The following is a 27,757-nucleotide window of genomic DNA, read 5'->3' as shown; positions in this document are numbered from 1 at the left end:
ACAGATTCAAGAAATTCATGTCTTTAGTTTTTCACATTCATAACTGAATGTGGTGTCAACTGATGGTAATTACTTTAGATGTTCCTGATCTTCATCAATTCTAAGTCTTTCACTTCCTGATCTTTTAAACACTTTTACCTTGTAGAATTTCAAACATATAGAAAAATATAAAAAATTTAATGAATACTTTTCGTACCCATATCCAGGTTTAACAAATCTTAATATTTTCCATTTTACTCCAATCTTCTAAAGAGAAAATTTTTTACCTTGCATCCTTCCTAATAGCCTTAGATATTAAAAAAATGATAAAGAAGGCCTGGCTTTTGCTAAAATAGGTGAAGTTAAAAGATGAAAGGAAGGCAGCTAATTAAATTGCTATTAATTTAAGACTTTTTCTAGATATTCACTTTAGAAGAGAATCTTGGAACCTGAGCATTAGAAGGTAATGTGGAAATCAATTAGTCTAACAATCACTCTAGAATAAAAAAGGCCTAAGTACTTTGCCAAATTCAAATGTTTGGGTATTATCTCACTTAGATAGAGAACTGAGTTTTATTTTATTATTTTTTTAATGTTTTATTATCCATATTTGAGAGGAAGACAGAGCATGAGCAGGGGAGGGAGGGAGGGAGGGAGAGAGGGAGAGAGAGAGAGGGGGAGAGAGAGAAAGAGCAGGAGCGAAAGCGAGAGAGCGAGCCAGTCAGCCAGCCCAATGCTGGGCTTGAACCCAGGAACCATGAGGTCATGACCTGAGCCAAAGTCAGATGCATAACTGACTGAGCTACCCAGGTGCCCTGAGAACGGACTTTAAAAAAAACATATTATTTTTTAGAATTGACTTCTTTATCACAGACTTCTCAACTTCTTACCATACCATGCTTCTTGACAATATTAAGCAGTTTATTTGTTTTAAAGGAATCTTAGAGAAATAACTGAGATGTTACAGAACACAAATCATCAATAGCTAAAAAATTATGGTCACTCATCTGAAAACAGAGGTCTTTATTAATCTAAGCAATTCTCAAAGTGTGGTCCCTGAACTCCTAAGGATCTCTAAGACTCTTTCAGTCCACAAGGTAAAAACTATGTTCATGACAATTCCAAAATGTTATTTGCCTTTTTTGATGTGTTGGCATTTGCTCTGATCATGCAATACTGTGTAAAACTGCCAGGATCTTAGCACAAAAATAAACAGTACAGAAATGGCATCTACTATACTTTTGGTCATGGTATTATTCTTTACTGCCATATACTTCCTGTAAAATTAATAACAAAGAAAAAAAGCCAGTTTCACTTAAGTATGTTGTTGATGAAGCAGAAAAAGTTTGTTTTATTAAATATGAGTCCCTGATCACAGGTCTTTTAATATTCTGTGTAATGAAATGGGGAGTATACACTATGATAGATGTCCAGGAAAAACACTTGTGTGACTGTTTGAATTGTGAGCTGTACTACCAGCTTTTTTTCCCACGAAATACCACTTATGCCAGAAAGAGGGACTGATGCAAACTATGATTACTCAGGCTTGAACACCTGGCACATATTTTCTCAAAAATAAAGTGAGAGTGTTACTCCAAGAAAAACAATTCATATTCATCATTACAAATAATAAATTTAGAACTTCCAAGAGGAAATTAGAATTTTTGTTTTTGTTTTAAGATTTTTTATTTTACTTTTTTAGAGAGAGGACAGGAGCAGAGAAGAAGCAGAGGGAGAGAGAGAATCTTAAGCAGGCTCTACTTCCAGGGCAGAACTCAACACAGGGCTTGATTTCATGACCATGACATCATGATCTGAGCTGAAATCAAGACTTGGATGCTTAACTGACTGAAGGACTAAAAATGTTGAATGCTTGGAAGGGAAGAAAGCAATGGGAAGGTTTAAGAGTAAAGGTCAATATATTTTTTCAATAAAAACTCAGATAATAGACATTTTAAGCTTTTGAGTCATATACATTATATTAGCATCTTCAAATCAAACTCATTATTACCTTGTGAGCTGTATGCCTACCCTTATACTGGTAAGCTTAAATTACACTGATGTCCAAACAGGTGTTTCTATGAAAAGCCAGAGGCAGGATAAAAGGCCTCTGGTTTAAGGATGGAAAATATAAAAATAGAAACCGGGGGTAGTCTGTGTCCCAATTAGGGGCAATATAGGCAATGAAGTGTAAAATTCTCTAATTATTAATAACTCAATTTCAAACTGAATAAAGTAATAAAGAAAAAGCTGAGCATGACAGATCATAGTGAAAATTCATCAGTTTATCTACTAACCACAGCTCTGACAAAACCCCCAAATAATAGTCTTTTCTGCTAATGACATTTTAGAAATAAACAAAGTTTTCCAAGGTAGAAATTCTTTGTATCTTATTAGATTTGTTCTACCATTCTGAATGTTCACATATTGGTGTTCTATATAAAGTCTCATCAAATTTTAGAACTCAAAAGAATTTAGACTATTTCTTTTAAAAAATGAGAGCACTGATTAAGTTCTACCAGTGAAACACTTCACTCATGATTTGTTAACTGCTCTCGTTTGTAATAAAAGTACTAGAGAATGTCAGTGACTGAATATTTGGCTTTCAAACAGCCCAACACTGCTGAAGTTCTGAACACACATCACCAAGTTGGCAAACCAAGAAAAGGTAACATCAGGACAGAGAGAACAGCTAGTGAGTCTAGGTCTCAGAGACCTGCCTCACTCAGAGCTAGCAATAATTAGCTTTTGTTTTTCATAGATTACAGCATTTTTAAAAAGGTATGAAATAATCTATTTCAATTTCCATGTTCTTATCCAAATCAGTAAACTTTTTTTTTCCCAAAATTTCCAAAAATTCCACTCCTTAAAAAAGGAATTTGTTTTTTATGTATTGTACTTACAAATTTACAAAAGAATTCAACTTAAATTTTATTAAAAAAATAAGTATACATCAGGGATCTAGGATTTTCCAAAGAATTCCTTATGTTAATATCATTTTTAATGTTGTTACCTGACTCATGTGGAAGGGAAAACAGAAGAGTATGAGGTCCAGTGTGCTTCTCTGTACAAGTACACTTGAGTCCTGCACGGATGTACTTACGGCTTCTACCTGAAATAAAAGAGCCTTTAACATCTCTTGTCTGTTACACTGTGAAATATTTACTGTGGGAATGGAATGCTTCATATTTTCCAATAAATGTTTGCTTTTCAGTTTCTTATCACTAATTAAATGTATTTACATTATTTTGAATAGGTAAATATGATGGTTTTAAAAAAAATTAAGGCACACAAATGAGTATATAGAAAAAAGTTCTCTCCCATAATTGTCTCCCAATCAATTTCCTTTTTGCATGCAACTAGTATTACTGGTGAATATTTTCTGCAAATGTAAGTAAATAAAAACACACATGCATATATCCCAAACTTTGCCTTTTTCTTTTACCAATATATTTTGGAGATCTTTCCTTAACACTACATAAAGAGCTTCATACTTTTTCATGGCCAAGAGATACTCTATTTCATAGATGAATTCTAATTTTTTAATAGGCTCCTACTTATAGACATTTATAACATTGGTAAACATTTACTATTGTAAATAATGCTGCAGTATATACAGATGTACAAGTATGCCTGTAGGATAAGTCCCTTAAAGTAGAACCTCTGGGTCTTGGGGACATGCATTTGCAACATATATAGTGGAGTGCTTTCCACTAAGGTTATGTATATTTATATTCTCACCAGCTTTGTGTGACAATTTATGTTTTTCCATGTTTACTTATGTGTTTTTTAAAAAATTTTTGCCAATCTGATGTATGAGAATTGGTATCCTGGTAAAATTTTTATTTCTACTATAAGTAATGTTGAGCATCTTTTCATGTTTTTTAAATTTCTGTTAATTACCTGTTCAAATCCATTTTTCCAGTTGATTGTTAATTTATGCTTATTTACTTACAGCAGCTCCTTGAATAATAAGGAGGTTAGTCCTTTGTGATATGTTACATATAGCTTTCCAATTATGACATTTGTTTTTTAAAGAAATAAAAAAGTGACTTGTTTAAAATTTCATTAACTCATTAAAAGTAAATGTTAACGGTACATTTAAAAATCTGCAGAAAAATGGTATAGTCATTTTGGAAAATAATTTGGCAGTTTTTTATAAACTTAAACATACACCTAGAGGAAAACACAGGGGGAAATTTTGTGATCTTAGATTAGATACAATTTCTTGTATCAAACACTAAAAGTACAAATAACAAAAAAACAAACATAAACTGGACTTGATCAAAGTAACAATTTTTGTGTTTCCAAGGACAATATCAAGAAAATGAGAAGACAGGTCCACAAAATGAGAAAACATATTTATAAATCACATATACAAGGGTTGAATACCCAGAATATATCAAGAACTACAATTCAACAACAAAAAGGGAGATAACACAATTTAAGTAAGGGGCAAAGAGCTTGAAGAGACATTTCTCCAAAGAAGATATAAAAATGGCCAAAAACCAAAGGAAAATGTGTTCAATGTCATTAGACATTAGGGAAATGCAAATCAAAACCACAATGAAATATGGGGCGCCTGGGTGGCTTAGTCGGTTAAGCATCCGACTTTCGCTTAGGTCATGATCTTGTGGTAGTGGGTTCGAGCCCCGCGTTGGGCTCTGTGCTGACTGCCAGCTCAGAGCCTGGAGCCTATTTCAGAGTCTGTGTCTCCCTCTCTCTCTGACCCTCCCCTCTTCACGCTATCTCTCTTTCTCTCTCTCTCCTAGAAATAAATAAAAATATTAAAAAAAAAAAAACCACAATGAAATAATATTTCATACCTGCTGAGGTGTCCTATATAAAAGGATAGACAATAACAAGGGTTGAATAGGATGTGAGAAATGGGACCTCTCATAAATCGCTGGTGGAAATTGGTACTGTCACTTTGGAAAAGTTTGCCAATTCCTCAAAAAGTTAAACACAGAGGTACCATATGATCCAGTAATTCTACTACTAAGTGAAATGAAAACCTATGCTGACACAAAAACATAGGTGTTCAGAATGTTCTGAACATTAATGTTCAGAGCATTACTAATAACAGCCAAAACAGAAGTAACTCAAATGTCCATTAGCTGATGGACAGTTAAATAAAATGTGATATTCTCCATACAAAGCAGTATTATTCGACTTATAAAAAGGAATGAAGTGCTGATATATGCTTCAACATAGACAAATATTAAAAACATTATGGTATGTGAAAGAGGTCATTCATAAAAGGCTATATTTTATGTGCATTGTATGAAATGTCTAGAATAGGCAAATCTACAGAAACAGGAACATTAGTGGTTGCCAGCAGCAGGAGCAAGGGAAAAGTGTAGCAAGATTAATGACTATGGGGCTTCTTTCTGAGGCGATAAAAATGTTTTAAGAATTAGGTAAGTGATAATTGCATAACTTTGTGAATACACTAAAAACCACTGAATTGTAAAATTCAAACGGATACAATTTATGGAATGTGAATTATATCTCAATAAAGCTGTTATTTAAAAAAAGTTAATATACCTTTACGATATGAACTGGGAATCCTATTCCTAAATCTCTTCCCAAGAAACAAAAACATATGTCTCCACAAACAACTGTATACAACCGTTTACAGCAGCTTTATTCCTTACTGCCCAAACCATAAACAAACGTCAACTGGTGAATGAATAAACAAACTGTAGTACATTCATGCAATACAATACTACATGGCAGTATAAAGGAACAAGCAAACTACTGATACATACAAACACATGGATGAATTTCAAATGTTATACAAAGTGAAAGAAACCAGACTTCATGGCTGATACTGTATGATTCCATCTATATAACATCCTGGAAAAAGCACAGCTATAGGAACAGAAACCAGACCAGGCAAGGGCCTGAGAACATAGGGGAAGAGAAGTAACCACAAAAGGGCACAGAAGAACTTTTTGGAGTGATATAAATGTTCTTTGTCTTGATTATCGTATTGATGACTTGACTGGAGGTATTTGTCAAAATTCATACAACTGTACACACAAGATGTTATTTTGTGTATGTTTATTATAGTTTAATAAATGTAACTAAAAATCTGCATAAAAATCTCAGTCATTTCATAATCATATGGGAGAAAAGTATGGGATAGTTAATCACAAATTTTTTTTTAAAACTTTTCAAAGTGCCTTTGAGGGTTTTTTTTTTTTTACTCCTTGCTAGTTTTCAGAGAGCACTACAGTGATAAAAGGTTTCCTTCTGTTCTTAATCTAGAAATTAAAAAGTTTAAATAATCAATGTGATTATTTTGTACTATCTTTCACCATCTCCTTTGGTACTATATCTTCCTGCAGAAATCCCATACAGAATCTAAAATCCATCTTTCTTATGATGAAAGCTATGATTGAAGAGAAGGTCCTCTTGGGAATAATTAATGTGGCTAATACTAATAGTGGTCTGATCAGTTAACAAGATGGTAATAAAGGCTATTTATTTACCTGAATAACAGATGAAGATAATATATAACCTACAATTCCTTTTCTATGAAAATAAATTTTTGAAGCTTTTAAAAACAGTATTTAGTGACTAATCTGGTCTTTAAGTTTCCTTGATCAAAAGCATAAGCTCCATGAAAATAGGAACTTTGTTCATGGCATGATTCTCAGTATCTGTAACAGTGTGTCTGGCTCTAGAGAAGTATGTTAAGTGAGCAACTACATATAGACCTACCATTAGCTCAATATCACTGCCAATTATATAAAGTTGATCTTCCATGGAAAGCTTCCTGTTCAAATGGGCAAGAACATAGGTGATTCCTGGTAAACGCACAGCAGGACTGGTAAGCAGACTCCCCCAGAGGGCACTGTAGAATGCGGACTGGTCCACTGCAGCAGCAACCTTCTCCAGCAAGGTGTTTGTTCTGAGGTACAAAACCAGATGTCTTAAGAAGAGAAGCAGTTAGGGGGCCCCTGGGTGGCTTAGTTGGTTAAGAATGGAACTATTGACTTTGGCTCAAGTCACAATCGCATGGTTTGTGAGATCGAGCCCTATGTCAGGCTCTTTGCTAACAGTGCACAGCTAACAGTGCACAGCTACTTGGGATCCTCTCTCTCCTTCTCTCTCTGCCCTTCCCCGACTTGTGTTCTCTCCCTCTCCCCCAGAAATAAATATTAAAAAAAAGAGAGAAGCATTTAGGTTCACATTGTTAAAAACACATTCTTCTTTTCCAGAATGTATGAAAGCATTCACAGTATAGTTTACAAGCTGTGCCCTGGAAACAAGTGTGATAGACTGGGAGAAGCACATACTGTAGAGGACTGGATTTAAGTACTGGCTCCTCCATTTACTAGCTGTAATTTGGAGAAATCACTTAATCTTTCTTCAGTTTCCTTATCTGTAAAATGAAGATAACAACAACAAAAACAACACTCTAAGTCCTATCTACCTCAGTGGGTTATTAAACATCATATACATTTAATTTATTTTTATTTAACTTATTTTTAATTTTTAGTTTATTTTTAATTTCATTTTATTTCATTTATCTTATTTGAAAGAGAGAGAGAGAGAGAGAGAGAGAGAGAATCTTAAGCAGACTCCATGCTTAACACAGAGCCCAATGTGGGGCTCAATCCCATGACCTTGGGTGGAATCATGACCTAAGCCGAAAACAAGAGTCAGATGCTCAGACCGAACCACCCAGGAATGCCAGAACACCATATACATTTTAGTTAACAATAATCATGTAGCAGAAAATATTTTCTCTTGAATTTCTATGAAATTCTTAAAGGACATTTCCAAATGTTTCCTTTTCTTCGAAATCATATTACATAATTCACAATAAGTTTGAGAGTGTCTTGGAGGTTTTAGCAGGGGAGTGCAGCTACTCCTATATCCTTGGCCAAAGAACAGTCCTCCCCTATGGGGGAAGGTCATCCCCTTCAACTAAGCACACAGCTTTGGGAGGGACGCACATGGAGTGGTGAGGGAGCCACTTGCTTAGGGAGCCAGGTCAGCCAAATCAACCCTGGAGATCAAATCAATGAGAGACAGATGTCACACCACAGATTGCTCTTACTTCTTGTAATTTACAAAACTTTAATGAATTAGACTTAAGACAAAATCAAAGATGTATTATTGCTTTTTTAAAGACTACATTCAAAAATTACTTTTTATTAGTTTCAAACACAGAATAATGTAATACATAAAAATTTATTACACTGTAGTACAGTCAGAATCAAAAGAATCTAATGATGCGTTCTACTGTTTACTTGCTCTGTGATTTAACCTAACACTGTACTCCCTTCTGGCCTTAATATTTATCTATGGATTAAAAGAACTCATTTATCAATCCCTTTATTAGAATATGTTTGGAAAAGCTAATAAAACATAATTCTGTGGTCTGAATGTCTCCTCAAAAGTCATATTAAAATCCTATCCTCCCAAAATGATGGCATCCTGAGAGGTAGAGGCTTTGCAAGGTGCTTAAGTCATAGGGTTCTTATGAAAGAAATCCCACAGAACTCCATAGCCGGTGAGGACACCAGCTACGAACCAGGGAAAGGGCACTCACCAGAACTTGACCATGCCGGTACTCAGGTAATGACTTCTAGCTTTTAGAACTATGACAAATAAATTTGTTGTTTATAAGCTACCCTATCTGTGGTATTTTGTTACAGCAGCTCAAACTAAGACACAAGATAAATCATAGAGATACCGAAGTCCTAAAAATCATTATCTACTATGTTAAATTTTTAATGGTAACTAGCAGTCTTAAGTGTTTCCCTTAGAATACAAAAATATAAAATAAAACTGACTTATACACTAAATTAAATAATACATATGCTTCTAAAATTACAAGCAAGTAAGTAAAAAAGTTAACAGAAGAGAATGATAAATTTTGAGGACCAAAATTGTATTTTCTCAAAGTAGCTCAGGGGGGTAATCCAGGATTTTCAGGATTAGATTCTTAGTATATTACAGAAATATATGAACCACAATAAAATAGAGTAACTGGTTAATGCACCAGACTAAATTAAATTTAAATCATTAAGTATACTCAAAAAATTAAGTTTGGCATTTTCTATTTTTGCCACCTCAACTCATAACTTTCATTTTGGTAGGAACATCAGTAACAAGCTATAAAAGATAGTCAATGCCATCATGCATTGTCTATAACTACAAACTTTCTAAGATATAATAGGCTCCAAGATACATTAATTGAGTTTCTTTGAAAACTTAAAATATCAAGAGCATCATGTCAATAGCCAGTGAAACAGCACTGCACTTGGTGTCAGGCTCTTTTCCACCACTAAGAATTTAAAAACTGTTGGCCCTTGGTCCAATTTCCGATTCTTATATTAATTTAAATTCTTATATATTGTATTATTTTAAGTTATGGGTCGCAATTTTTTTAATGACCTACATGTGCTAGATACTGGATTAAACGATTTATTACAATAGCAGAATGAAATAAGTATTATGCTTGCTTTATAGAGGAGGAAACTGAATAAAGTTCAGAAATGTTAAAAAAAAAAAAAAAAAAAGGCTTTCATTTTTAGCTAGGATTTGAATCCAGTCCATCTATCTCCCAAGTCTGTGCTCTTAGCTTTACTTTCAGTGCAATATACAAACTAGATATATATTTTTTTTTTTGCTACAGAAATCTTCAGATGATATACTTAAGTTTCTACAATAATTAACTTTTGTAATATTAAAACAATACTGATCCAAGGATGGTTGGTGACAAATCCATGACTTTGATTACTTAGCGACACTAACAGTAGCACCATTTTACCTCTCATAGTACTCAGATCCTTCTTCTAAGCCAGGCAGAATACCAGTTAGCAATCCCTGTAGACCAGGCTTCAGTGTTTTACCCAATGGCAGGTAATATATCTCATACAAACTGAGCAACGTTGGTTTCACAGACATGGCAGCATTTGCAAGAAGAGGAAATAATCCAGAACTGTTTAAAAACACAGAATGAAATGGGGGTAATGAGAAACATATTACCTGCAAAATATTAATTCATATGTGTGTACATATGATGAGGGAGTGAGGGACAAGCTGAGGTGAAATACAGGATAACAGCACCCCACACCCCAAGTGGAATATGTGTGATATTCCTTGAACACTCCTGGTTACCCAAGAACAAAGGGGTGCTTGCCATGATGATGTGGGAAACTAACACAAACGAAAAATTAAATTCCTTTACCCTACAGCCCACTGACAAGTCCTTGAAATGGGCAGAGTGACCTCCCTCTAGGAGCTCAGTTATCTCAATGATACTTTGCTAGGGGCAAAAGAGAATCTTAGCTTAACATTACCCCAACCTCGAAGATCCTGTAAGTCTACTTTAACATATAAAAGTTCCTCTGGGATGCCTGGGTGACTCAGTCGCTTAAATGTTCCACTTTGGCTCAGATCATGATCTCACAGTTCTTGAGTTTGGGCCCATGCTGGGCTCTGTGCTGACAGCTCAGAGCCTGGAGCTTGCTTTGGATTTTGTGTCCCCCTCTCTCTCTGTTCTTCCCCAATTCACTCTCTGTCTCTCTCTCAAAAAGAAGTAAACATTAAAAAAACTTAAAAAAAAAATTCCTTTGGAAGCTTCCTTTATCTCAACTGCCCCAAGATATATGCTGGCAATCATACTCCAAGCTGATGGCCCTGATATACATCTGAAGGGTCTCATGACTGAGGTTTTCTTGAGCAGGAATAAATGGCAAGTCCCTCACAACAGCTAGCCCCTCAAGGTTCTGGAAACCTTGCTTCCAAAATACCTTAGAGACTTACTCTATTATTGACCCTCTCCCAATCTAAGGGTATATAATCAGTTACCCATTACAACCAGAGATCAGCTCTTCCTGCCCATGGGTCTTGTCCCAATGCTTTAATAAAATTCACCTTTTTGTACCAAAGACATCTTCAAGAACTGTTTCTTGGCCGTCAGCTCCAGACCACCCCACCATCATCCCAAAACTTCATCACCTACATATGTATATAAACTTGATTTATATTTTGATGAAATAATAAGTTATGCTGACTGGCTTAAAATTTTATCCTCCATATTGATGACTTCTACTTCCATTAAACCAACCCAGGTCTCTCACCTAAGTTTCAGACTCACAAAGCCAGTGGTTACCTAGCTGTTTCACAGTTTTCAAATCTCACAGTTTCAAAATATGACATCACCATCTGTCTGGTTGACCAAAAAGCTATAAATATAGGAGTGATCCTTTACCTTTTAAAACAAAATCTTCTCTATCTTGTAATCAATCACCAAGTTGTCTCTCCAAGTCACTCTTCTAGATATTTTTTAAATACTATAAATTATCTACATCTCTACCAGACTTTTCCTTAGAAGACACCAACATTATATACAGCTCCATAATCATGATTTACCAGGTACTGCTTAAGTATTGCCCTGAAGCAGCTGTCCTCAGTAAAATCTTTCATTGGTTTCCTGTTGCCTTTAGGATACAGTCTAGTTTAACGTAGTTTTAACATTTTGCTACTCCATACCTCTGTACAGCTCAGCCATTTTATTCTTGCACCCTCTGCTCCAGCTATACTGAAGAATTGCCTGATCCTATGGTCTACTTTCAGCCCATTTTACTATTTGTTTTGCCTATAATATTTGATAGTGTCACCCACAATTTTCTGTTGAAACTCTCTTCCCTTCTGGCTTCCATGTTGACTGTTTCCTGCTACATTTTCTATCTCTGACTCTCATTCCTCTTCACTGACTACTTTCTCTTAACCTGCCTTTTAAATAATGTGACTCCTAAATATTCACAGAATCATTTTCCTTTTCCTTCCTTCTTATTCACAGTGTACTAGGAGATATTCTCATGGCTTCAACTGCCACCTAAATGTTGACTGCTCTAAAATCTCTCTCCAGCCTGATGTCCAAATTTGTTTTACCAAAATCATACATACTTTACTATACATACCCATTTAAGACTTTATGGTATCAAATTGCATATCTAGTCTTCTTAGTAACACCACCATATACTGTATCATGTTAAAAAAAATAAGCTAAAGAGGCAATATGTTTTTTTATCATATAATAGTTTATATAACTTTAAAAAGTCTTTGTAATTATGCTAAACCATAAACCTTGAGACTAAAGAAATTACTTAATGAAAAATAAAAAGTCCAACATTAATATAAACTTTAGTTTTTAAACTAGCTATGCTTTTAAAAACTATAGAACAGCAATATAATTTTATTCCATAATATATATGTAAGAATGGTTTCTAGAAGTGGTATTCTAGAGATAACTTATTATTCTTATATAACATAATGGTAACAAAATCAGATATACTGCATTTAAAAAAATTTTTTTAATGTTTATTTATTTTTGAGAGAGACAGAGAGAGACCAGAGCATGAGCAAGGAAGAGGCAGAGATGGAGGGAGACACATATTTGAAGCAGTCTCCAGGTTCTGAGCTGTCAGCACAGACCCTGATGCGGGGCTCGAACCCATTACCTGTCAGATCATGACCTGAGCTGAAGTCGGACACTCAACTGACTGAACCACCCAGATGCCCCAGATATACAAAATGCAATTTTGTAGAATAACTATGTTTCTTAAGGTAAAATTTGTCTTATTTAAAAACTGAAAAAGTAACAGGCATGAATTATAAGAGTCTTGCATTAAGAAAGGAAAATCTATCAATTAATAGAGAATCATACACAACATTGATTCAGCAATTCTCAGTTTTTCTAAGCACTTTTTCTTTGGAACGTAGTATGTATTACTACTGAAAACCTGTTACACTGACTTTAGATAGTATTTTTAAGACATCCATGCAGAATTTAAAGATAAAACATATATGCACAGTAAAGCAAATCAGCAAAGGTAAAAGTTTGCATTAAAAAACCCTAAAAATGATAAACTCATGACAACATTGATCAAAGTAAAAAAAAAATAAATAGGTCTGAGTTACCAATGTCAAGAGTGAAAGAGGAAAACTGGATATGTACATGCAAAAAAATGAAACTAGACCCTTATCTTATGCCACACACAAAAGTTAATTTGAATTAGAGACTTAAATATAAAGCCAGAAACTATAAAACTCCTAGAAGGAAACATAGGGGGAAAGCTCCTTGATATTGGTCTTAGAAATGATATTTCGGATATGAAACCTAAAGCACAAGCAACAAAAAGAAAGATAAACAACTGGGACTACATCAAGCTAAAAAGCTACTGCACAGTAAAAGATGATCAATAAAATGAAGTCAGTCAATTGAATGAGAAAAAATATTTGTAAAACACATACCTAATAAAGAGTTCAAATCCAAAATAAATATAAGGGACTCACATAACTGGATAGCAAAAAACCTCAAATAATCCAATTAAAAATGGGCAAAGGACCTGAACAGACATTTTTCTAAAGAAGATATGGAATGGCCAATAGGTACATTAAAAGGTGCTCAAGATCATTAATCATCAGGGAAATACAAATCAAAACCACAATGGGGTACCATCTTACAACTGTTAGACTATTATCAAAAGACAAGAGATAAAAAATGCTGGAGAAGAACTGGAGAAAAGAGAACCACTTTACACTGCTGGAGGGAAAGTAAACTGGTACAACAATTATGGAAAACAGTATGGAGGTCCTTCGAAAATTGAAGATAGAACTACAATATGATCTGGAAATCCCACTTCTGGATATGTATCTGAAGGAAATGAAATCAGGAAAGGAAATTGAATTGAAGAGATATCTGCACTTCCACATTCACTGCAGCACTATTTCCAGCAGCCAAGACATGGAATGACAGATGAATGGATAAACTGTCACACATACTTTTACACGTGCACGTGTGCGTGTACACACACATACACACTCATATTCTCTCTCTCTCTCTCTCTCTTTGAATGGAGTATTATTTGGTCATGGAAAAAAAGAAATCTGAACATTTGTGACAATATGACTGATCTCAAGGGCATTATGCTAAGTGAAATAAGTCATACAGAGAAAGACAAATACTGTTATGATCTCACTTAAATGTGAAATCTAAGAAAATTAAACTCATAAAAACAGAGAAGAGAATGGTGGTTGCCTAGCGAATGAGGGGAGGAGAAATGAGTGAGGTGGTTAAAGGTACAAGCTTCTAGTTAGAAGATAAGTAAGTTCTGGGGATGTAATGTACCAGAGGGTGACTAGGGTTAACAATAGTCTATTTGAAAGTTGCTAAAAAGAGAATAGGCCTTAAAAGTTCTCGTCATAAGAAAAAAATATCACAACTGAGGTTAGAACGGATGTGTTTAAACTTATGGTAATCATTTTACAGTGTGTGTGTATATATATATCAACTAATATATTTTATAAATATATAATATCAAGTAATGGGAGTTAATTGGGTAGAAAGTGGTAGGAGTTGGAGATAACTGACAGAGGCAGGGCCAAAATATGTAAAACTTTAGAAACCATAGTAAGGGCTTTGATTTTGACTTTTTAAGTAACAGGAAGAAGTCAATGGAGGTTTTTAGCAGGGGAATGACATCTACCTAATGTATTAAAAAGTTTACTCTGGTACTATATGGAGAAAAAAGTATAAAAGGATAAGAACAAGATATTATGTAAATGTTAGAAGGCCAGTAACAAAGACCAAGCTACAGATAATGCTTACTTAGAACAGATGCTGCCAGTGAGGTTGAAAAGAAGTAGATGTGTATTCCAACATCTATCAGAACAATAGGTAACAATTACTAAGTACCTCCTATATGCTGCACATTGTTCTAAACACTTTATATAGATTTACATTTTTAATTCTATTAACAATCCTGTGAAACTGGTAATCTTATTCTCATTTTGCAAATGAGAATACAAAAAGGTGAAGAAAAGGATCCAAGATCACAGAGCTGGTTAGTGGTAAAGCCAAACCATTTGATTCCTCTGCTTCTGTGCTTCACCAATGAGATAGAACTCTTAGTGACAGAATGTACATGGAAGGAAGAAGAATATGGGCAAAGAAAACAGGATATTAAATGTAACCCCTGGATTTCAGGCTCATGTAAATGGATGGTGCCACTTACTGAACTTGAGTGTGCTGCAAAAGGCTGGGTTTATAGAAAAGGAGTTTAGTTTGGAAGAGGGTGAGCTTCAGCTGCTTTTAAAGAACCACAAAGAGATAGTACGTAATCCAGAAGTTTAAAGCAGAAGGAAACACTGGTACCAAGTTGGAAGTCATCACTTAAAAGATAAACCATGGGTGTGAATATGCCTATCCAACAAAAGATACAACGTGGAAACATAAGACTAAGGAAACTTTAAGAAATTCCATATGTCCAGGGACTACTGAGTGGCTAAGTCAGTTAAGTGTCCGACTCCTGATTTCGGGTAAGGTCATGATCTCATGGTTTATGGGTTCGAGCTCTGTATGGGGCTCTGTGCTGACAGCAGAGAGCCTGCTTGGTATTCTCTCTCTACCCCCCCTTTTCTCTCTCCCTCCCCACCTGGTTCACTCTTTTCAAAATAAATAAGACTTAAAAAAAAAAAAAAGAAATTACATATGTCTGTATGAAGATTGAGAAAGTTAACTGGAGAATGTAAAGCAATAGAAAAGGGCTATTCCAGGTAAAGAATGGTCAACTACATTAAAAGCTGCTGAGAAATAAAGGTATCTTATTTTTTTTTCAGGGTAGTTCCTCAAGTTTAAAAAGGCAGAAAGTACTATAGTCTCAACAATTTTAAATAAAAACTCTTAAATGACATGGAAGAAAAAATTTAACATTAAGGAATATCCTAAATTTTTTTGAAGCACTTAACTATTAAAATATTTGACACTCATACTGAAAATCTTCATTAAGGAGTATTCAATATTTTAGCTTTTACTGTATAGCACAGTTAAAAATATATTGTATTTATACATACATAAAAACTTATTCTTACCTGTATAAAAAAAGATCTTTGGCAAGTCTCTTGGGTCCAATGATTTTAAAGATAATTTCATATGTTTCAAGTGCCTTTCGATGAACTCCACCTGGTAATGCTGGATGTAGGCATTGAGCAAGGCGTTTGCCTATAGTCAACTTTTTGGGTACTACCTGGTACTTGGCATTATTTTGTAAAACCTTGAAGAAAACATTTTAATTCAGCTGAGAAAAACAGAAACATTACATCTTTTATTTCCATTTTCTAGCAGAGAATTATCAAAAATCCTTATAGGAATTCTTTACACTCTAAAATGTTATAAAAGATGCCAAAGAACTCTTGTTTTAGTTACGTCTATCAATATACACCATATTTAAAATGAAAACTGAGGATGTAAAAAATTATTTTGTTAAAAAAAGCAAAATCCTCCATGTTAATAGAAATGCCATTTTTATTTTAAAAAATCACAATATTTTGCCAACAAATTTATTCAGAAGAGAGGCAGTGATTTTGATTTTTATAAATCTTTAATGTCAATCGATTTTTGATACACTGTTTGAAAGATACGAAGGAAACGACCTCAACAGAAACATGTTGCTAAAAGAGGGAGAACCACTGCTTCAGGGTATCATATAATAGCAAGGAGTTCTAATGCTTACAAGAACCTACATAAGATGATAATTTGTTTTTACTAACATAATTTCCCAGGTGGACCAATCACAACCGTGTTTATTCAAACATAACACTTCTTTAGAGATAATTGTCCGGGTCGAATTTCTAGAAGATCCTACTTTACAAACCACCCGATGGAGATTAGTTATTTAAGTAACAAAAAGTTCTTCAAAGCATTATAGTAAAGTGCTGATAGAACATTACAGAATAAACACAGAATGAAAACAGTATAATATCCTAGAACTGGATTTAGAAGAAATATTAAAAAGTCCTTTATCTTAAAAAATAAAGAATTAAATTAAAATACATAAAATGATCTGCCAAAGGCAGTACAGTAGAAAAGTCAGGACTAGATCTCCAGATTTGTAACAAAAGTTGAGGCTGTAACCGAGGTCCACTTAGATATAACACTTTCTTATCTTTTTTCTTTATTTATTTTGAGAAAGAGAGAGTGCGAGCAGGGGAGAGCACAGAAAGAGGGAGAATCTCAAGCAGGTTCCATGCAGCCAGCGCAGAGCTCATGTGGGCCTCAAACTCACGAGCATGAAATCATGACCTGAGCCGAATTCAAGAGTTGGACTCTTAACCAACTGGGCCACCCAGTTTCCCCTCATATAACATTTTCAAAGTTCTTCCCACTGCAAATTTTTCAGTCTTAAACTAGATGCAATGAATGCAAATAAAGCTAAATCTAGAAATTAAAAGCAAATTAAAGGCAAAACACCAGCAAGAACACAGCTATGAAACACATTTTTCAACTAGCTGCTTTTGTGTCTAAAGTTTTAATCTCAATTTTAAACACAGTAGCCAAGAGTCAGTATTTAAATATTTTAAATTTATTTATTTAATTTTTGTAATCTTCACACGCAACAAAGGGCTCAAACTCAAGATCCTGAGATGAAGAGTCACATGTTTTCCCAGCTGAGTCAGCCAGACACCCCAATATTACATATATTTTAAAGAAAAGTATAATTACCTCTGCAGAAGGAAATTTAATGATCTATAACATAAAATGCTTTAATAAAAAAACTGTATTAATACCAAATAAAATTTTAAAGGAAAGGTCAAACATAGCATGATTTTTCTCTTAGCACCATTTTCTAAAAACATTCTGAATTTAAAAAGTTTCTTTTTAAAAGCAATTTTGAATTGAAAAATATTTATAATGAGGCAAAAATGTAGTATATTAATAAATAATAACATTTTATATTAAAGCATGTATTTAGACTATTTTCAACAAATTTATGCTAAATATAATTCTTGCCTGTTCACAACTTCAGTTTTACCAATGACTTGCATATCCTCTTCTGTGTTATCTGGATACAATAAAATGTTTTCATGTATATTAAGTGTAAAAAACTACTTATGTACTTAATTAAGTCTATTAATTTCCACATTTAATAAATTGCTTTTAGGAGTGCCTGGCTGGCTCAGTTGGTAGAGCATGTGACTCTTGATATCAGAATGAGTTTGGGCCTCCTGTTGGGTGTAGAGATTACTTAAAATCTTTAGGAGCACCTGGGTGGCTCAGTCGGCTGAGCATCAGACTTTGGTTTAGGTGATGATCTCGTGCTTCGTGAGTTCAAGCCCCATGTCAGGCTCTGAGCCTGGAGCCTGCTTTGGATTCTGTGTCTCCCTCTTTCTCTTTCTGCCCCTCCCCTACTCTCTCTCAAAAATAAACATTAAAAAGTAATAATAAAATAAAATAAATAAGTTGCTTTTAAACATAACTCCTAGTAAGTCTTCAGAAAGCAACTGGGTAGCTCAGTCAGTTAAGTGTCTGACTTCGGCTGAGGTCATGATCTCACACTTCTTGAGTTCAAGCCCCCACAGGGCACTGCACTGACAGCTCAGAGTCCAGAACCTGCCTGGATTCTGTGTCTCCCTCGCTTTCTGCCCCTCCCCAGCTCACTTGCTCTCTCTCTCTCTCAAAAATAAACAGAAGGAAGGAAGGAAGGAAGGAAGGCAGGGAGGCAGGCAGGCAGGCTGGCTCTTCAGAACAAGAAAGAACCTAACTACCTTTGACCATATTCATACTTTTGGACGCTATTTCTTGAGGATATTGTAAAAAATCTGAGAATTTATCAAACCCCAAATGATAAATGTAAGAAGTTAACATGTCAAACATAAGTTTGTGCATATAATTTTAACATAAATCCTTGGCACATTAAAAATGAAAGCTTTTTTGGAAGATATTAAAGTAATTATCTGGGGCGCCTGGGTGGCTTAGTCGGTTAAGCGTCCGACTTTGGCTTAGGTCATGAACTCGCGGTTCGTGGGTTCGAGCCCCGCGTCGGGCTCTGTGCTGACTGCCAGCTCAGAGCCTGGAGCCAATTTCAGTCTGTGACTCCCTCTCTCTCTGACCCTCCCTTGCTCACACTGTCTCTCTCTCTCTCTCCCCCCCCAGAAATAAATTTAAAAAATAAATAAATAAATAAATAAATTATCTATAGTATACATGAAGTTAAGCAATAGCATACTTGGAATGTATTTTAGGATAATTTCTTTCCTAATAATTGTATGTTAAGCTTTAAAAGTGACTGGGAGAGCTCTCATTTCCTATCTTCTTCTTCCCCACTCCATTTATTTAAAATCATTCCAATTCAGTGACAACTGCTAAAAAAAAAATCACTCCAAAATTCCCAAAATCAAACCAATAAGTATGAGGTGAAAAAAGTTTGATTTAAGAGAACGACAAAAAGTAGTATAACAATGTAAAGCTGTGAGTTGATCAGTAATGCCACCATTAATAGTGGATTAAGATCAGAAATGTTAAGAGGAAACATTCAAGGCCAGCCTCCAAGCCCTAAGTGACTACTTGCCACTTTTACAAACAAGTACTGAATATATCTAAGGATTTCTTGGATACAAAATTTGCCTTCCTGCTATGTTACAGTTGTAAAGCACATAGCAAGTTACCACTTTCTACATCAGTTTCTAATTTTGCTGTCAGGAACTCCAGAACCATATATGTGCTCAATTACAGAAATTTGTTAGCCCTCAGAGTTAGTATGTTTGCTTCCTAGTTTTGTGTTTTTAATGGCAATGATGGAATAACTATATTTTTCAAGTACTGTTGTTCTTTTGGCCTCAAAAATATGCTTGGCTATTTAGGCATGCTATTCATGAAGTAAAATAGGAGTACCAAAAGTAGTTCTTAACTTTGTTTATGTTTTTACAAGTCTTTACTTCAAGCTTTAGAGAAATCCAGTAAGTAGAAACTCAGACTTCTGAGTTTCTGGACATACCTTATTAAGTTTTCCAAGTGCTGATATCAAATCTGCCCATTCACTGGAATATTCAAAATTCTTTAGTGCTTTGTCAATTGCAGCTACATAGTTTCTGTATTTGGAGTCACTCAGTAACTCCAGCTCTTCTGTGTTCATCCTCCCACAGAGTCCCACTAGAGACCAGTTCCAAAGTCATGTAAAATCATTACCTATAAAAAAGTTGCAGAAGGAACCAAGGTTACAAAGTAAAGAATTAAAATGGATTCATTTGCTCTTGCTACAAAACTACTGGTTAACTTTAAAATATTTCTTGAGTAAGACATAGTCAAAACTGGTCAACTAGTATGCAGGGTCATAAAGTATTCATGCATTTCTTCCCACGAACTGGAAAATGGCTGTGACAACAAAGGGATATAAAAGAATAGGAAATATTTTGGTACTTATTTCAGTTTAAAAATCATGCTATTTCTCTCATATTTTCTGATACAATATTTGTGATAGATATACTCCTCTACTTTGTTGATACTTAAATACACAAAGACTGGTAGGATTTTGAACCATCAAGGACCTGCAGAGAAGGAAGGAAGGAAGGAAAGGGAAGGGAAGGGAAGGGAAGGGAAGAAGAAAATGAATCACTTAGAGGAGCTTAGTTGGAAGGACATGTGATTCTTGGAGTTGTGTGTTTGAACCTCACATTGGGTGTAGAGATTTTTTTTTTTAATGTTTTATTTATTTCTAGGAGAGAGAGACAGCGTGAGCAGGGGAGGGTCAGAGACAGAGGGAGTCACAGACTGAAACAGGCTCCAGGCTCTGAGCTGGCAGTCAGCACAGAGCCCGACGCGGGGCTCGAACCCACGAACCGCAAGATCATGACCTAAGCGAAAGTCGGACGCTTAACCGACTAAGCCACCCAGGCACCCCGGGTGTAGAGATTCTTAAACAGAACTTAAAAAAATAAGATTTGAAATTACCTTATTAGGCAGTAAATTAGCATACAGTATAAACGAACATCTACTATTCAAAATTTGACCTTAGTTTTGATCGAACTGAAAAACACACATGGTAGTTTAAAACATGATCAGACATTCTTTAATAGTGATTTCAAAAAAAGTGGTTCCAAATCTTCTAGCCCCTTGGGCTGGATTTTGTGACTCAATTCTGACAAAAATTGCAAGGCAGAAGTGACAATGTGTCACGGCTAAGGTCATAAAGAAACTTTAGCTTCCTCCTTCACTGTCTCTAAACTAAGATCATTAGCTCTGTGGAAAGCCAGTTGCCACATTGTGAGAACACTTACAAGAGCCCTATGGGGAGGTTCCTGTGGTAAAGAACTGTACCTTTCTGCCAACAGCCATGTGAGTGAGCCATTTTAGAAGCAGATCTCCTATTTCCAAGCATATTTTGATTTGACTGCAGTACCAACCAACATACTTGACTGTAACTTCATGAAAGATCCTGACACACATAACCAAAGTCTCTCATATTTATGACCTACAATAATCTTGCTGATTTAGGCCTCTCACTTGGTGGTGGGGGGGAGGGAGTAATTTGTTATATAGCACTAGATAACTAAAAGAGTAGTAATATGGATTTAAATGAGGCTCAATTAAATTTGGTACAGACAAAAACACTATTAAAAAAAAAAGAGAGAGAGAGAGAACAGGTCAGTATCTCTGATGAACATAGATGGCAAAAATTATCAAGAAAATATTCACAAATTGAATCCAACAATATATTTAAAAAGTTATTCACCATGATCAAATGAGATTTCAGGGATGAACGGGTGGTTCAATATTTGTGTGGGTAGTGTATATATCACATAAATGAGAGGAAGGATAAATACCGTATCATCATCACAGTAGATGCAGATAAAGCATCTGACAAAGGTCATCTATTCATTATATAAATTCTCATGAAAGTAGATTTAGAAAATACACCTCAACAAAATAAAGGCCATGTATGAAAAACCCATAGCTAACATTATACTCAATGGTGAAAAGGTGAAAGCTTTTCCTCTAAAATCGAGAACAAGACAAGGATGTCCACTCTCACCACTTTTGTTCAACACAGTACTGGAAGTCCTAGCTATAGCAATCAGACAAGAAATAAAAGGCACACAAACTAATAAGGAAGAAGTAAAACTTTCGCTACTGACATAATACCATACACAGAAAACCCTAAGGACTCCACAAAAAACTATCATAACTGATAAACGAAATCAGTAATGTCACAGAATACATAGTATACAGAAATATGTTGTATTTCTCTATATTACTAATGAAATAGCAGAAAGTAATTAAGGCAACAATCTCACTTCTATTTGCACCAAAAAGAGTAAAATGTACTGGAATAAATTTAACCAAGGAGGTAAAAGACTGGTACTATAAAACTACAAAACGCTAATGAAAGAAATTGAAGATGACACAAATGAATGGCAAGATATGCCATGTTCGTGGATGGAAGATTCAATATTATTAAGATATCTATTCTCTCCAAAGCAATCTAGATGTAAAGATTTAATGCAAATTCCTATCAAAATAACAACATGGGCGCCTGGGTGGCTCAGTCAGTTGAGCGTCAGACCTTGGCTCAGGTCATGATCTCACAGGTCTGTGAGTTCGAGCCCCGCGTCAGGCTCTGTGCTGACAGCTCAGAGCCTGGAGCCTGTTTCGGATTCTGTGTCTCCCTCTCTCTCCGCCCCTCCCCTATTCATGCTCTGTCTCTGTCTCAAAAATAAACTATAAAAACATTTTAGAAAAAGAAAATAACAACAGAATGTTTCACTGAGCTAGAAAAAATAGTCCTAAAATTTATATATGGAACCATAAAGGACCCCGAATAGCCAAAGCAATCCTGAAAGAACAAAGATGGAAGTTATCACAAACTTAGATTTCAAGATATACCACAAAACTGTAGTAAACAAACAGTATGGTATGGGCACAAAAATCGACACATAAATCAGAACAGAATACAGAGCTCAAATAAGCCCATGCTTATATGGTCCATTAATCTATAATAAAGGAAGCAATAATATACAATAGAGAAAAGACAGTCTCTTCAATGAATGGTGGAAAAACCACACAGCAACATGCAAAAGAATCAAACTGGACCACTTTCTTACATCACACACAAAAAGACATTCAAAAGGGAATAAAGATCTAAATGTGAGAAATGAAACCATAAAACTCCTGGAAGAAAACAAAAGTGGTAATTTGACATCAGCCATAGTAACAATTTTCTATATAGGTCTCCTGTGGCAAGGGAAACAAAACCAAAATTAAACTACTGGGACTATACCAAAACAAAAAGCTTTTGCTCAGTGAACAAAACCACCAACAAAACAAACAGGTAACCTACTGAATAGAAGAAAATATTTGTAAATGATATATGTAATAAAGGTTTCATTTTTAAAATACATAAAGAACTTATAAAACTCAATACCAAAAAAATCCAATTAAAAAATAGGCAGAGGACCTGAATAGACATTTTCCAAAGAAGATATACAAATGGCCAAGAGACCCATGAAAATACTATAGTCAACACTAATAATCTCAGGGAAATGTAAAGATAAACCACAATGAAATATCACCTTATACCTATCAGAATGGCTAGAATAGGGGCGGCTGGGTGGTTCAGTCCGTTGAGCGTCTGACTTCAGCTCAGGTCATGATCTCACAGTTCGTGGGTTCAAGCCCCGTGTCGGGCTCTGTGCTGACAGCTCAGAACCTGGAGCCTGTTTCCAATTCTGTGTCTCCCTCTCTTTCTGACCTTCCCCTGCTCACACTGACTGTCTCTGTCTCTCTCTCTCTCTCTCTCTCAGAAATAAATTAAAAAAAAGAATGGCTAGAATAAAAAAGACAAAAAATAACAAGTTGTTAGCAAGGATGTGGAGAATAAGGGACCCCGATGCACTGCTGGTGGGAATGCAAATTGGTGTGGCCACTGCATAAGACAGTATGGAGTTTCCTCAAAAAATTAAAAATAGAATTACCATATGATCTACTAGTGGGAATTTACTCAAAGAAAATGAAAACACTAATTTGAAAAGACATATGCACTCCTATGTTTATTTATTTAGCATGGAAGCCACCCAAGTGTCCACTGATAGATGAATGGATAAAAAAGATGTGCTATATGTAGACACAATGGAATATTACTGAGCCAAAAAATGAGACAGTGCCATTTGCAACAAAATGGATGGAACTAGAGGGTATAATGAAGAGTTAAAAAAGACAGAGAAACATAAATACCATGATTTCACTCATATGTGGAATTTAAGAAACAAATGAACAAAGAGAAAAATAGATTTAAAAAAAAAAAACAAACTCTTAAATACAGAGAACAAGTGGTAGTTGCAATAAGGGAGGTCAGTTGGGGTATGTATGAAATAGATAAAGGGGATTAAGACTACACTTATCTTAATGAGCACTAGTAATGTACAGAAGTGTTGAATTATTATATACTGTATACCTGAAACTAATATAACACTGTATCTTAATTATACTTCAGTAAACAAAATTGACTGTAAGGATGGTCACACAAGTCTGCACTGAAACTGCTAAATTACACACTTTAACTAGGTAAATTATATTGTAGGTGAATTTTATCTCATTAAAGTACGTAAATACGTGTGCATACCAGTACATCTACATCTTTATATAATGGGCCTTAGGGATCTGTAAATTACATGCAAAATTTACTTCTTATATTTTATTGGAGTGACAGTCTACTGCTTATATAATATTCTCAAAAATGGTTTTTAACAAATCCTCAAAAAAGGTTAAGAGTCATTACTCCAGAGAAAATAACCTATATTAGTAATACCTGTTTGTACCAAAAAAATGGTAAAAATCTATGAATCTATTAAATAAAAAAAATTTTTTGGTTAAAGTTGTGACAAAAAGAATGATATAAACTACCCAGTTCTCTACCCTAATTCTTTTATCCATAAAAATAAACACAGACAAATCCTCAAATCCTATTTTTAGAGACAATACTTACCTTAAACAGAGTTGCCTGACTTACTCACTTCAGTACACAATGTGGCAAGCACTATGTCTAGCTGCTGAATAAAAAGAATAACCCTGACCTCATGATACTTCATTCCCAATTGGGAGGGGCCGGTCCTTGAGGTTTAAAATAATGTAAAATGTATGCAGCAAAAAAACCTACTGTTATACCCTGATACTCTGGACTCTCACAACAACAAAACAAAGCAGTATTTCAAGTACTGCGAGAAATCTAAGATGAACTTAAATAATAAGTGAATCAAAACTAATCTTAACTGCCTTCCCTTTCAACATTGATTTTTGTTTCACAGAAGAATTGGCTATGCAATTCCCCCAGGAGGCAAGAAGTCTTGGAAAGCAGGAACTCTATTTCATACATATTTGTATGTGGCACAGCACATAACTTGGAATAGTTACGCTCAAGCTGGATTCATATACAGCGATGTAAATTTAACAGTTGAGACTGGGAATGAATTAACATTTCTGCAAGCTATTTTATCATTAATCTATGGTTAATAAAAATCTTCTAAACTACATTTAACCATAAACACAAAAACACACACAGCAATTATGCTTCAGGTACCAAAAAAGACTGACAATCTTCGTTTTAAAGTCTATTTTGTCTGATGTAAGTATTGTTACGCTGGCTTTTCTTTTTCACTTCCACTTGCAGTGTGTGTTTTCTCCAATCTTTCACTTTTAGTCTGTATGTGCCTGTAGGTCTGAGGGGAGTCTTTTGTAGGCAGTATAGAGATGGGAGGTTTTTTTTTTTTTTCCGTAAAACCATTCAGTCACCCTATGTTTACTGTAGCATTTAGTACATTTACATTTAAATTAATTATTGATTAGTATGTACTTACTATCATTTTGTTAATTTTTTTTTGGCTGTTTTTATAGTTTTTCCCTGTTCTTCTCTTGTTCTCTTCCCTGTTGTTTGGTGGCTTTCTTTAGTGTTATGCTTAGATTCCTTTCTCTTTTTTGTGTACCTATTGTAGGTTTTTGATTTGTGGTTATCATTAGATTTATGTAGATTTTATATATTAAGCAGTTTCTATTATAGTGATGGCTGCTTAAGTTTGAACAAATTCTAAAAACAATAAAATTTTACTCCCTTCTCCACATTTTCATATATGATGTCATATTTTATTTGTCATCTCTTTTCATTTTGTGTATCCCATGGCTGATTTTTCTAGATGTAACTGATTTTACTACTTTGGTGTTTTTACCTCCATACTGGCTTTATAAATGACTAATTTACTTCATGTTTGCTTTTACCTGTGAATTTTTTTCCTTTCATAATTTTCTAATAGTTATGGTCTTTTCTTTCAAGTTAAAGAATTTCCTTTAACATTTTCTAGCAAGACTGGCTTAGTGGTGATGAATTTCTTTAACTTTTGTTTCTCTGGGAAATCCTTGATCTTTCCTTCTATTCTGAATGATAACCTTACAGAGTATTCTTTATTGTACATTTTTTCCCTTTCAGCACTTTAAACATACCATGCCACTCTCTTCTGGCCTTCAAAGTTTCTGCCAAAAAAAAATCAGCTGATAGCCTTATGGGGTTTCCCTTGTTTGTAATTGTTTTCTCCTGTTCCTTTTAAAATTTTCTATTTGTCATTACTTTTTGTCATTTTAATTATGTGTTTTGGTGTTAACCTCCTTGGATTAATCTTGTTAGAGGCTCTCCACTTTTCCTGGATCTGCATGTCTGTTTCCCTCCTCGGATTAGGGAAGTTTTTAGCTATTTGTTCTTCTGATAGGCATCTGCTCCCTTCTCTCTTAAATAAAGGAAATGTGAGCAGACAAAAAGGAATTGCCAGTAATATAATAATAGGAGGGGACTCTACTTACGTCAGTGGACCAATCATCCACAGAATATCAGTAAAGAAAACAGTGGCTTTGAAGGATACATTAGACCAGATAGACCCAATGTATACAGAACATTTTATCTAAAAAGACCAGTATACAAATTCTTTTCAAGTGCACATGAAACATTCTCCAGGCTACATCACATGTTGGGGCACGAAACAAGGCTCAATAAATTTAAAAAGACTGAAATCATACCAACCATCTTTTCTGACCACAATGGTATGAAACTAGAATTATAAGAAAAAAATCTGGAAACAACACAAATATATCAATGCTAAACAACATGATACTAAACAATGATTGGGTCAACCAAGAAAGCAAAGAGAATATAAAAAATACATGGGGACAAATGAAAATGAAAAGACAATGGTCCAAAATCTTTGGGATACAGCAAAAGAAGGCAGTTCTAAGAGGAAAGCTTATGTGACCATAATAATTATTACCATACAGAAAAAATCAAATGAGCGTATGAATCAGTTAGTACTGTGCCTGGTACCTATTAACCCTTCTCACTTGTTTCTGGTAAATAACTTCTCTTCTGGAACTCAAAAATCACTGTGTGTCGGAAGCAGCATAGAGATGGGGAGAGGGAGAGGGAGAGAGAGACAGACAGACAGACAACAGGCCCTGTTTTCTCCCTAAACTCTGCCTGCAATCTTATGAGTGCTCTCTATTAAAATCTCTTCATTTCAAGCATCTAAGTAAATCCTGCTTCCTGCTAGAAACCTAATACTCCTTCTATATGCTGATAACTTCCAAATTTTTGTCTCTTACCAGACCTTTTCCTTGAAGTCCCAGCATATTAACTGTAATCAGAGTAATAATGTAACTGTGAAGCAATATTACCTCAATTGACATATTCTGCAGGCATACTTTTTTTTTATTCAGTATAAAAAACTAACCAATAATGAACAGCTAAGTTTGTGGAGTTTAGAACTATTAATGTGTTTGCAGATAAAGAAAGCTCAGTCAGGGAAGAAATTTGATTTTTGCTTTTATATTTAGCTAAAAATTGTCTAAATATTTAAATATAACAACAGAGTTCATACAGTAGAGACACATATAACAATAGGTAGAACATGAAAAGCAAAATCTTATGCAAGTGGCTGAGAA

General features: G+C 34.7%; 1 protein-coding gene across 3 annotated transcripts in view; it reads right to left on the bottom strand.

Moving 5' to 3' along the window:
- The window catches only part of DOP1A (DOP1 leucine zipper like protein A), a 100,423-nt gene that overhangs the window by 53,353 nt on the left and 19,313 nt on the right, over nucleotides 1-27,757 (bottom strand). For all 3 annotated transcript variants that reach the window (XM_039249753.1, XM_039249754.1, XM_039249755.1), the window contains exons 2-6: nucleotides 19,785-19,975; nucleotides 15,883-16,064; nucleotides 9,773-9,943; nucleotides 6,709-6,898; nucleotides 2,993-3,091 (exon numbers count right to left, since the gene is read on the bottom strand). In XM_039249753.1, the coding sequence (XP_039105684.1) occupies nucleotides 2,993-3,091; nucleotides 6,709-6,898; nucleotides 9,773-9,943; nucleotides 15,883-16,064; nucleotides 19,785-19,922 (780 nt within the window). In that variant the 5' untranslated portion in view covers nucleotides 19,923-19,975. The remainder of the gene's footprint in view (nucleotides 1-2,992; nucleotides 3,092-6,708; nucleotides 6,899-9,772; nucleotides 9,944-15,882; nucleotides 16,065-19,784; nucleotides 19,976-27,757) is intronic.

The sequence above is a fragment of the Hyaena hyaena genome, unplaced genomic scaffold, assembly GCF_003009895.1.
Source record: "Hyaena hyaena isolate Hyena2069 unplaced genomic scaffold, ASM300989v1 scaffold_344, whole genome shotgun sequence".
Classification (NCBI taxonomy): domain Eukaryota; kingdom Metazoa; phylum Chordata; class Mammalia; order Carnivora; family Hyaenidae; genus Hyaena; species Hyaena hyaena.
The sequence above is the reverse complement of the archived record's forward strand: the minus strand, read 5'-3'. Positions and strand labels throughout refer to the sequence as shown.